Below are 12,250 nucleotides of genomic sequence, written 5' to 3'. Positions count from 1 at the left end.
TGTTGCCCGGTTGTATAAACCTTACCTGTGAACCTCTGATGGGGATTCCCCAACAATTTTGGGTATCCCCCAGTCTGGTGCTGGGCAGCTCGGAAGTTCAGGCCCAAATGTAAAATGCTTAGAAATAAGAATTTCTTCTATAAGGAAACTTGTATATACGGAAGAGGTGGCAAAATCTTTCAGAATTGCTATTTTCTGTTGTAGTTTAGTGCTGTACATTCGAATATAGGAAAATTTTGAATAGTGTACAGATGTATTCAAGTACTGTAAATTTGCAGAGCTGGTATAAATTTCTGACTGTGAACAGATTTGCTTCATTAGTTTAAAATGTAGGAATTTGGGGTCTTCCGGGTCTCTACAGTTTAGGAATACATTACATCGTGCAATTTACTTCATAAGCTAACCCGGGAGATGTCTATACCTGAATTGTACATAATATAGGATTATTTATTTATTTGTTCATGAGACATAGGTGTCACTGCATTTATTGCCCACCCCTAATTGCCCTTAAGGTGGTGGTGGTGTGCTGCCTTCTTAAACTGTAATTACCTTTATCCAGTTTCTTACAGTAACAACACAAAGGTGATATAAATACAGTGCACAGCTGTATCCTATTCCTCACATACAGTTGTAAAGCTGTCTTGGCACATGTAACAATCAAATTTAGAGAGTAAGCCAAAAGAAATAAAAGGAATGAATCAGATTATAGCATCTGCAAAACCTCTTAGAAATGGTAAATTATTATTGAAACAAATGAGAACCAATGTTCAAATAGCATGGTCACTTTCAATAATAAAATGTTCAGCTGAAATTATATTTTAAATAAGCTTGGCAGAGATGAAAATTGTTTTTTTTTCCCAAACTGAACATGTGCACATTATTGGGCTCTGTCGACTAGCATTACAAAATCTTCCAGTCTGCAATCACTAATTCTCTCCTTGCCAGTATCGACATGTGTAAGCTGCTCTAAATCTTAACAATAATTAATTAATTAATGTAGGAACATTGGAGCAGGAGTGGGTCATTGACCCTGTTTTGCCAATGTGTCCCAAGTCCAATTGCATTGTGGCATATTTAACTGATCCCACTGAAACTGCAGGTCTATCGCTTAAGATGATTTCTGAGATTTTACTTAAAAGTAGTCAATCTGCTGTGGCATTGTGTATGGGAAGTTAAGAAGTATAAGCCTTCAGATGATGTCAGGTTAGATAACTGGCAAGTCTTTGTTTCAGGATTTGCAAATCATTTTAAAGGGAAACATTTTGCCCGCTTTAAAATTTCCACTCTAAAATCCTGGGTGGAATTTTAAACAAATAGCCCTTGCAAACAGCACTAGCATCCTGCTTCTGGGTTTCCCACAGAGAGAGAAGGCAGAATCACACATCAGATCTGTCGATGAAGGTTCTTTATTCAAAGGGACTCCAGTAGGTGTCTGAATGGCTGCAGGAAATCTTCCTTTGAAGCCAAATGCCTGGACAATGGAAGCAAATCCTGGGAAACCTGCCCCACCCACCTTCCTCAGTTCCTGAATTCTGCTGGAGGTAATGATGAATGAAGAAAGGGTTAGAAGAGAAATCCTCTTACCTGATGATAAGAGAAGGCCAGCCAGCTGAATGAAGGTGTGGCTAAAATAGCAAAGGCTATGAGCAGTAGGTGTGGTGACTAGCACATGAATTCAGAGCCAGAAAAGGTTCAATGATTCCATGAGGTCTGCAAAGCTGAGCGTCATGCCACACTTAGCTGGAAATCATCACTTTGACTTCCTTAGCATTCTTCTGCACAGTACTCCTCTAACTAGTGCACCTTGCTGTTACACAAATTCCTTTCTGTCCAAGGTACTTCCGAGTTTCCATCTCATTAGAAAGCACACACTCATATTGCCCTCGCGCACCCATTTCTCATGCTTGGCCTGCTCAAATATTCTTATTCCACTCACAATACTCATAACTCTCTGCCTTCTCTCATTGCAGAAAAGTACCCACAACACCAGAAAGAGAACCATGGATTAGAACTGCAGCTAGTGCGACCCTGACCACAATGGAGGATGCCCTGGAGATCAGAAAGTTTGCACAAATTCTGGGCTCAGCAATAGAATTATGATGTTGGTCTAGATGCCTAATGACAGCATTATAATGCACTGCCATATGACACTTTGTCATATTGACATGTCAAGATTGATATATGGTAAATGTCTACCCCTTTACATTCTCAGCACTAACTCACGCCTTTCATTTCCCATAGGTCCCTCATGTGTTTTGATGGGGATGAAGAGGCATCAGGCCAAGAAACAATTTGAAGATGCATCAAAGGACTCTTATACACCATCCCTCAGCACAGGTACACACACCTCGGTGGGTGCTACATTACAGACAGATGGAACATTGTGACCAGCACAACATAAGCGAGCAGAAATACATGCTGGAGAAAGGGTCAATATGTAGAGTCCCCAAAGAGTGCAACACAGTCCAGGTTCCGTTGAGCTGGACCCAGATGCTTAGCCTCAGGGGTCATCCATGAAATATATGAAGCAACAAAGGGAAATGTGTAAAGAAAAATATTGTTGTCAACATTTCCAATAGCAGTACACACCCTTGGAGAGAGCATGGAGGAGTGCATCCCAAGCACCAGGATCTCTCAGGCACTCGCACGGATAACAATCGCATAGGAAATCAAATGCAGCAGGCCATCAAGTGCATGCTGGTCCAGACCAATGGCTGCCACTTTTATAGATGACATGCAGCTAACTGCTCTCTCACTGGCATGTAGTTGGGCCCCGAGAGGGAATATACAGGACAGGGCACACGACAGTGATATCTGTTCTCACAGCACCCCATTTCTCTGTCCTTATTCAGAGAAAGCCACACAAGTTACCTCTGCCCCCATGATCGAGCTTGCCCCTGCGCAAGTGAAGGTGGGCAGTCTGTGGCAAGGCCCTTCTGAGCTCCATAACCCAGAGAACATCCACTACAGGTATCTCAAGCTTGCCTCAAATTCATCTGAAGCTAGAAGGGTAGTACTAGGTATAAGTAATGGAGAGCAGAAAATCAAGACTTTTTAGTTGGACAAGGATGTTTATAATAATGTTGATTCATTAATGAGTTTCGCTCAAGAATGCATGGCCTTATGTGAACTCTTCATTCTCATGGCCTCTACTTTGTTGCATTCCCTATTCACCCTGGACAATAGTCTTTCGGTGAATGCCATAATCAGCCTTGATGAAGAGCAAATGTGATGGTTCACTGGCTGATTGTTGGAATGAGATGTGTTCGTGGAGCAGGGGTCACAGGCTTTCTGATGACTGCACATACACATTTTAAGTGAAACATGCCTGGATGAATCTATCACAGTTTTCTCTGGCAGTTAGGTGTGCAACTACAGGGCCCGTTGGCATTGCAGTCACATTAACACATCAAGAGACTCTCCCAAACCCCTCCTTCTCAGAGGATGCTGCCTTTTTCTTGCTACAGTGCCACTCCTTTCTTCAGTGCCATATTGTGAAGGGCACAACAAACCAAAACAATCCTAGAAACCCTTGTTTGGGCACATTGAAGGTAACTTCCAGATCTGTCCTGACACCTGAACTGCATCTTGAGCAACCCAATAGCTTGCTCAATTGTTGTATTGGTGATGATATTGTCCCTGTTCTATAGCTCCTCTGCTTCAACAAAAAGGATCCTCACAAGAGTCAGCAGCCAGGCCTTCTGTGGGTAGCTCTTGGCTCCCAGCCACCAGCTCAGAGACTGTGCATTAGAAAGAAGACCTGCAGTAGATCAGATATTTGAAGAATAAATGAGTCATGATAGTGTCTTTATACCTGGTACAGACACGCATGATGACCTTGCGGTGGTCCCAAACATGCAGGACATTAAGAAATTGCAAGCTCTTCCAATCTATGATGATGCCTGAAGATCTCCGGGCACCTTGACTACCAAAGATTTTTCTAAAATTTGATCATAATCCTATAATTTTATTAGAGACTGAACTATGAAATTCCACTCAGGAGGCCAACAACCCAAAGGGTTTGACTAGCCTCATCCATGGAACACTTGGTATAATGAGCAGCCTTTGCAAACAAGGCAATGATAAACATGGTGATCCACTTGCAGGCATCTGACTTGTAATATCCTGGCACATATCTGCACTGACCTTTGAACCCAACTGGTTGAAACCCAAAAGAGGCATAATGATGTTGAGTTCCCAACAAAACTCCACTTTAAGGGATTTAACTGCCTGGATGCATCTGAACTCACCCAGTAAAATTCCACCCCCTGAACACGTTCACATTTGCGATAGAAACTCCCTGTCTAAATTTGTCCGACTGTCACAATACATTCCTACCACTGGTCGGGGTTTGTAAATATAGCATTAAAGGTTTGCATTGGCAATTTCCATTAAAGGTGGCCAACTAAATTTATAATGGGAAAAGTTGCAGAAAATGGATAGAAAGTCAAGTGTTCAATACATTAAAAGTAAACCACCATTGGCATAGCTCATAGTAAGCCATAGGCATTATGGTTTACTAAAAATGGGGGTTATGCCATGAGAGATATCAGGATCACTGATTTACAGAGAGTGAAACTGGAGTCATACTAAGTACTCCAGCAAGTTTCCATCCCTATAACACATATGGGAGGACACTCGTGCATTAGTAATCCAGAGGCCCCAAATAATGCTATGGGAACACGAGTTCGAACCTCATCACAGAATCTTTGCAGTGCAAGAGGTCATCATTCAGCCCATCAAGTTTGTACTGGCTCCCTGAAAGAGCATTCTACCTACTCCCACTCCCCTGCCTTAGCCCCATAATCTTGCATATACTCTCTTTTCAGATTGCAATCTAATTTCTCCATTGATCCTGCCTCCACCACTCTCACAAAGTTAGATCCAGACTTCAATCACCCTCTAGGTGAAAAAAATCTTTCCTCACATCACTTTTACTCCTTTTATCAATTATTTTGAATATGTACCCTCTCATTCTTAATGCTTTCAAGTGGGAAGAGTTTTACTATTCACAGTAGTTGGTGGGAATTAAAGCTAAAACTACTGCTCATCATAAAAATCTCTGGTTCACTAATGATATTAATGTCCTGACTGATTGACTGACTTGATGACAGTGGTACAATGAGGGGCATGCCAGGCCATGAGGCTACACATAGACCACAGCTGTCACAACTCTGCCACTGATAGTCCCCAGCACCTAAAAGATGCTCAGCCCTGAGCTGCCAGATCTGTCCTGAATCCCTGCCACACAGTACAGCGGTGGCATCAAACAACATAATGGATGGCATGCCCAATGCTATCTAATGCTCTGAAAATATTATTTCTTTGTCGATGTATCTCTCTCATGTAGTTTACACCTCAAATTTACAAAGCAGAAAATACACTGCATGATGAAATGCAAGGTACAACAAATGGAACTGGATAGTAATGGCATTGAGCAGTACTGTGGAGGGGATAAGCGGGTTTAAATGCATTTTGGAGCAGTTAAGTGAGGATATGGAAATTTATAGTAGGTAGGTCATGCCTGAAGAATCTGAGTAAAGTATTTTAAAGAGGTGACGAGTGAATGGGGAATGTCTATGGATATTATTCCAGAAGGCACTTGATAAAGTCTCTTTTATGAGCCTAAAATTGAAGCTCATGGTATTTAAGGCATTGATCCAGCTAGGAAAATGGCTAAATGGATGAAGAGAAAAGGTAGGGACAGTGGACAGACTCTCTTAATTGGCAGGATGTGAATAAACAAAGAACAAAGAAAACTACAGCACAGGAACAGGCCCTTCGGCCCTCCAAGCCTGCACCGACCATGCTGCCCGACTTAACTAAAACCCCCTACCTTTCCGGGGACCATATCCCTCTATTCCCATCCTATTCATGTATTTGTCAAGATGCCCCTTAAAAGTCACTACCGTATCCGCTTCCACTACCTCCCCGGCAACAAGTTCCAGGCACCCACTACTCTGTGTAAAAAATCTGCCTCGTACATCTCCTTTAAACCTTGTCCCTCGCAGCTTAAACCTGTGCCCCCTAGTAATTGACTCTTCCATCCTGGGAAAAAGCTTCTGACTATCCACTCTGTCCATGCCCCTCATAATCATGTAGACTTCTATCAGGTCGCCCCTCAACCTCCATCGTTCCAGTGAGAACAAACCTAGTTTCTCCAACTCTCATAGAATCCTAGAATCATAGAATCCCTACAGCACAGAAAGAGGCCATTCGGCCCATCGAGTCTGCACCGACCACAATCCCACCCAGGCCCTACCCCCACATATTTTACCCACTAATCCCTCTAACCTACGCATCTCAGGACACTAAGGGCAATTTTAGCATGGCCAATCAACCTAACCCGCACATCTTTGGACTGTGGGAGGAAACCGGAGCACCCGGAGGAAACCCACGCAGACACGAGGAGAATGTGCAAACTCCACACAGACAGTGACCCAAGCTGGGAATCGAATCCAGGTCCCTGGAGCTGTGAAGCAGCAGTGCTAACCACTGTGCTACCATGCCGCCCACATGCCTCTCCTCATAGCTAATGCCCTCCATACCAGGCAACATCCTGGTAAATCTTTTCTGTACCCTCTCCAAAGCCTCCACATCCTTCTGGTAGTGTGGCGACCAGAATTGAACACTATATTCCAAGTGCGGCCTAACTAAGGTTCTACAAAGCTGCAACATGACTTGCCAATTTTTAAACTCAATGCCCCGGCCGATGAAGGCAAGCAGCACCTTCAAGGGCAATTGGGGCTGACCAACAAATGTTGACCTTGCCAGCAACACTGACATCCCAATAAAGAACATAAAAAATACAGTGAACCAAGTGGAGTTTAATTTCAAGGTTTTTAAAAAGTAAATTCAAATTTTCAATCTACCATAGTGGAATCTAAAATTATATTCTCTGGGTTATCAGTCTAGGCCTCTTGTTAATTATTCAGTAAAGTAACCCTGACATTCCTATACCTAGCTAATTATTTCAGGAAGGAAAAGATAGAGAACTAGACAATATTTGCCTTGACAGCTAGATTTATTACATATTTGGAGTTAAGTAAATTGAGAGAGAGACTTACCTCCTGTGGTAACTCTAATTTGGACCGGTCATCCTGCCCATTCGAATGTAAACCCATCAAGTAAGGAACAGGAGCATCTAAAAAATGAAGGAGCGATGCAGGGAGGATAGGAACATACACATGCTGCCACTGACAGGGGAAGAGTATTGCAGTGATACTCTCTGCTACTGTCATCAGTCGCTGGTAATCTGTTTATAAAACACAACCATGTTAAGTGTCATTTTTAAGTCCATGCAGTAACTCTCAACTCTGTATTTGAGCAAATACATTTGATCCAAAGTAAATTTGATCAAAAGTAATAATTTTAAAGAAGTTATCCCACTCTCACCATTTAATGTTTGTGTTGCTTCCGTGTGCAAACTACGACAATACATAATGAATAGTAATTTCTGCTCTTTTAACTCCTTATAAAACCTTGTAATTTTTCCCTTGTGTAATCAAATTTTGAATTTTTTAACATCAGAACAATTTCAAAGCTGTTGACTCAGATATAGGTGGAAGAAAACCATGGTGGGGATTTTCCAGCCCTGCCAGGACAGGACCCACCACAGGGAATGCAGTGACCAAGACAAAATTCCTTTGATTTTTCCATACAATCCAGTGGCAGGAGGAGTTAAATATTTATGCAACCCTAGCAGAAATACAAGGGAGGTGTTGAGGCATAGTGGTAGTGCCTCCCCATCTCTGAGCCCAAAGATCCAAGTTTGAGTCCCACTCTGGAACTTGATGCAGAAGATGCGTTCACAATGTGACCAAATACGTTAATCATCAACTTACAAATCTTCTAATATGCCTCTGGCAGGCACTAAGAGCTGTCAAGTTTCTTGGTCATCCAAAACCGTAGAAGGCATTGTCAAACCACAGCAGTACTATGTCAAACATAACCATGGACCAACGTATGGAAATCCATGATCGCAATGCCCTCTTAGGGCATGGTACCTGAAAAGAGAGAGCGAGCTCACCATTTTGAAATGTGAAAAAAATAGTAATTCAAATTAAATCAATATGACATGTTTTATTGAATCAATTAATTCAACAACCTTAATTTAAAAACTATTAAGTTCATTGTCTTCAGCATCTGACGCAAAGTGTTCATCAAAATCATTTTGAGTCACTTTGGCTATGGCTTACTTGCAAGGAACACCCTCTGGATCAGATTTGGCACTGAGTTTCAGAATCATCCTCCTCAACAAATCATACCTTATTCTCCATCCACAGAATGTTCCAAAGGAACACATATGTTCCTTTTTGTGATTAAATCTGATGACAGCTTGCGCACTCCTAGCATCCCACAATTTGATGACAAAACCATACAGGGCAGCGTGCATATTTCCACTCGTTAGTTTTTTTTTCTCCAATAATCATTCACTGATTTCATTTGCTGAAAACACAATCGTTGGATGTTAAACTATGGACATAAGACCTCTGGTATAACTGCAATTTCAGTGTTATTGCTTCGCAGGCACTTCTTGATCACATTGGTAATATGATCTACACTAATAAGTCACGTAATTTTCATCGGCCACAAGAGTGCTTATTCAACACATTATAAATCCACAACTTCACTCCATCCTCATGGAAAAGCAAAATAACACCTACAAGGAATTTTATTTCCAGTCTGGTTTTGTTTGAAAATTTATCATCGGATTCAATTTCATTCTGTTGGCCATGCAGGCTAGTATCATCTTAAATCTTGGCTTCCCATGTCCTGTGGCTTTCACTGGAACCTTTGCACTCCACAGTTTGGCTTCTAGGGCATATTGCAATTCATGTATAAATTTTCCATGTTGCCGATGTGACTGGGTACTCTTGTTTTTGCCACTGTCTGTTGATGAATTGCTTGAAACTGGTAATTTTGGCATAAAAGGTCTTTTGGAAGTCTCAGCAACTTTGGTCTTCTCCCACAACACCAGATGTTTTCAATCCATTAAGCAGCTATACCAACTAGCTATTACTCTGAAATCTTTGTTACACTCAGTTTGATTTAGCCCACTCAACTACATTGCATTTGTAGTGATGTTGTCACCATTCTGCTGATATTTAAGGATCCATTCTAATACATGCTTCTCAATCAGGCTGGTGACTGGTCCTTGCTCTCATTGTGCATTTGGGCACTTTCCCTCTTCCATTCTCACACCAGCAAATTTCCTTTCTGCAGCAGCTGTTATAATGCCAGCTGATGTTAATACTGGATAATAAAGTCCCAGATTGGAACGCTAACTCAATAATCCATAACTTTGATTTTTTGTTTAGCGATGTGGATGAAGACCACAAGATATAGGAGCAGAATTAGTCATTGAATCAATCGAGTCTGCTCCACCATTCAATCACAGCTGACAAGTTTCTCAACTCCATTTTCACACCTTTTCCCCTTAATCTTTGATCCCCTTACCAATCAAGAACCTATCTGCATATGCCTTCCTAACTACCAACTCAACCTTCAAGTTAACCTCAAGAAAATCCTGAACTAGGATTCCCAAGTCCCTTTGCACTTATGATTTCTGAATTCTCTCCCCATTTTAGAAAATAGTTTACACCTCTATTCATCCTACCAAAGTGCATAACCTCACACTTTTCCACATTGTATTTCATCTGCCATTTCTTTGTTCACTCTTCTAACCTGTCCAAATCCTTCTGCAGCCTCTACGCCTCCTTAATAGTACCTGTCCCACCACCTATCTTTTTATCATCCGCAAATTTGGCCTCAATTCCCCCGTTCCTTCATCTAGCTCATTGATGTATAAAGTGAAAAGTTGTGGTCCCAACACTGACCCCTGCGGAACTCCACTAGTCACCGGCTGCTATCGTGAAAAGAATCCACCCCCCCCCCCTCCTACTTTACAGTCATCGGACTGTCAATTAACTTTTAACAGAGGAAAGAAAACATTTACTAAACATGAAAAGATTGACTATAACACAATACCCCCTTCACTCCACCTATATCTTCATAGATGTACACAGATTTTTAAGGAATACACAGGTTGCAAGCCATATCCTATACTATAATGTTCTAAGTACACAGTCCATGTAAACCAACAGGCAAAATGTAGTCAGACACATGCCACCCAATAAAACTTCTGTGGATTTCTGGTCAAATCCCTGCAGATGCTTATCACACCATGAGCCAACTGGTCTCACTGGAACTTTGTCTTCCATATGTGTGTTTCCAAGCTCCACTCTCAGAAAACACAACTCAGAATCGTCCCCAAACATCACTTTAGGGGGGAATTTTCACGTCCCACCTGCCGCAGAAATCGTTGGGAACATGGTGCGGATCATGTAAAGGTCCGTTGACCTTGGGCGGGATTTTCCGGTTTTAGGGCTTGCGCAGCCAGAAAATCCTGTCCTCTTTTTCAGTTGCCTTCAGCAAGAATCCACTTCCAGGATTTCAATCTCTCCTTTCAGTATTCCTCTGCCTTGGATTGTCACATGTATTCAAGCTTCCACATTCTCTCAGGTACCCAGCCACGCCAACAGAAAGCCACAGTTTCACAGACTGTACCTTAGGATATCTGGCTTCTCAGTAGCCAACTTCAACAGGTTTGCAACTTTCAGCTCTGTCTTTAACTTGAAGCCTTACTCCATCCTTTCTTCAATTTCAGTGAACAGTACCTTGTTCAATTTCCAGTTCCTTTTACTTCAGTCTTCTTGTGACTTTTCTTTCATTCCCTGCTTTCTAGAACTATCTGTATTTTAGCTTCTGGGACTTGCTTTCTATTCCTTACTCCATTGTCCTGCCCCGCTGCTGTGAGAGCTGCTTTCTTCTTAGGTGCTTGGTTCCAAACCTCTGGGTCCAGCTGAAAACCAAACTCAAAAATTATTTCTAATCTAAAGTGGCCCCTGGTTGTTAAGCAGCAGCGTAGTTGTTCCTTAACACTTGCTTGTTTTCACATCATAAACTCTCTAATCACAATGCAAACACGGTTTGAGATGAAACCAAATCACACAGACATATAAACACCTTTGTTTAACATGAGCTAACTGAAGTTTTGACCTTTTCTTCCACAGAAAGGCAAAGTTAAACTTATTTATTTCTAATACCTAAAAATACAAATATGAATTATTTAAAACTACTCATGTTCCCTGACACAGTTACTTGATGAGTTAGCAAGTATTATGATTTATAGCTTGAAACCAGAGGACCCATTTCTGTTCCTCTTTCAGCACGCATGGTCTTCTCTGTGTTGGTGTGTTTTAAACTAACTTGCATCACTTTGGTGATGTGGCAACCCCACTTGATCCCATGTGTCAACTAAAAAGGTGAGTAAAACATATAGCATTCTTAGCAAGAAAGCGTGGATGGGATCGGGGGGGTGGGGATTTATATGCCAAGCATAGGCCTAAACATGACTTTTGGTCCCAAAGAAACAAGATTATTTTATGTACCGGGTAGCCTCTTCTGTAAATGGAAGCATCTTCTCTACATCTACACCATCATAATCTTTCTTGAAGACCGCTAACAGGTCATTCTTCAGCCTTCTCTTTTCAATGGAAAAGAGCCCCAGCCTATTCAACCTGTACTGATAGAAATCTTTTACCCTTTTTATAATATGGAGACCAGAACTGCTCACAGTACTCCAAGTCCAGCTTACCCTAGATTCTATAATGTTTAATATAACATCTATGCTTTTCAATTCTATTCCCCTAGAAATGAGGCCAAGTGCTTTGTTTGACTTTTTGTGACATTTATTAGTGATCTGTGTTGGAAGGAAGGAGGATGGGAGGGGGCACATGTGGAGTTTAAACACCATTGTTCACTGAAATGGCTTGTGTTTGTGCATAAATAATTGCTTATACTGTGAAGTGTTTACAAGCCTCCCTTATACGTCAAAGTCACATTTTCTTCAATGGCATTATTTCCCTAAAACTCATATGCATTGGCACCAACAAATTTAAATGTATTTTCCATTTTTGCTCCCAAAAAGTATGACTCCACATTTTTCTATATTAACCTGCATTTACCACTTCCCTTTCCAATCTATTTGATAGTTTGCATTGCCCTTTTGATCTCTTAGTTTTTTCTGGCAATTTTCAACTCTCTCCACCAGTAACAGCGAACTTTGTTAATTTAAATCCAAGTCCAGATTAATAATTGAGTTCCCATGGTAACACTTGAGACAAGTCCAATGTTGCATACAGTAAGAGATGCTTAATATGTCTGAATAATCAAGATTGTTGTGTTT

At 41.4% G+C, this 12,250-nt stretch overlaps 1 protein-coding gene across 6 annotated transcripts in view; it reads right to left on the bottom strand.

Moving 5' to 3' along the window:
* Nucleotides 1-12,250, bottom strand: part of dennd5a (DENN/MADD domain containing 5A) — a 263,959-nt gene that overhangs the window by 145,527 nt on the left and 106,182 nt on the right. For all 6 annotated transcript variants that reach the window (XM_078220715.1, XM_078220711.1, XM_078220712.1 and 3 more), the window contains one exon: nt 7,068-7,255. In XM_078220715.1, coding sequence (XP_078076841.1) covers nt 7,068-7,255 — 188 coding nt within the window. The remainder of the gene's footprint in view (nt 1-7,067; nt 7,256-12,250) is intronic.

This window comes from Mustelus asterias, chromosome 9 (assembly GCF_964213995.1).
Source record: "Mustelus asterias chromosome 9, sMusAst1.hap1.1, whole genome shotgun sequence".
Taxonomy (NCBI): domain Eukaryota; kingdom Metazoa; phylum Chordata; class Chondrichthyes; order Carcharhiniformes; family Triakidae; genus Mustelus; species Mustelus asterias.
Note: the sequence above shows the minus strand (reverse complement) of the source record. Positions and strands in the feature narration are given on the sequence as shown.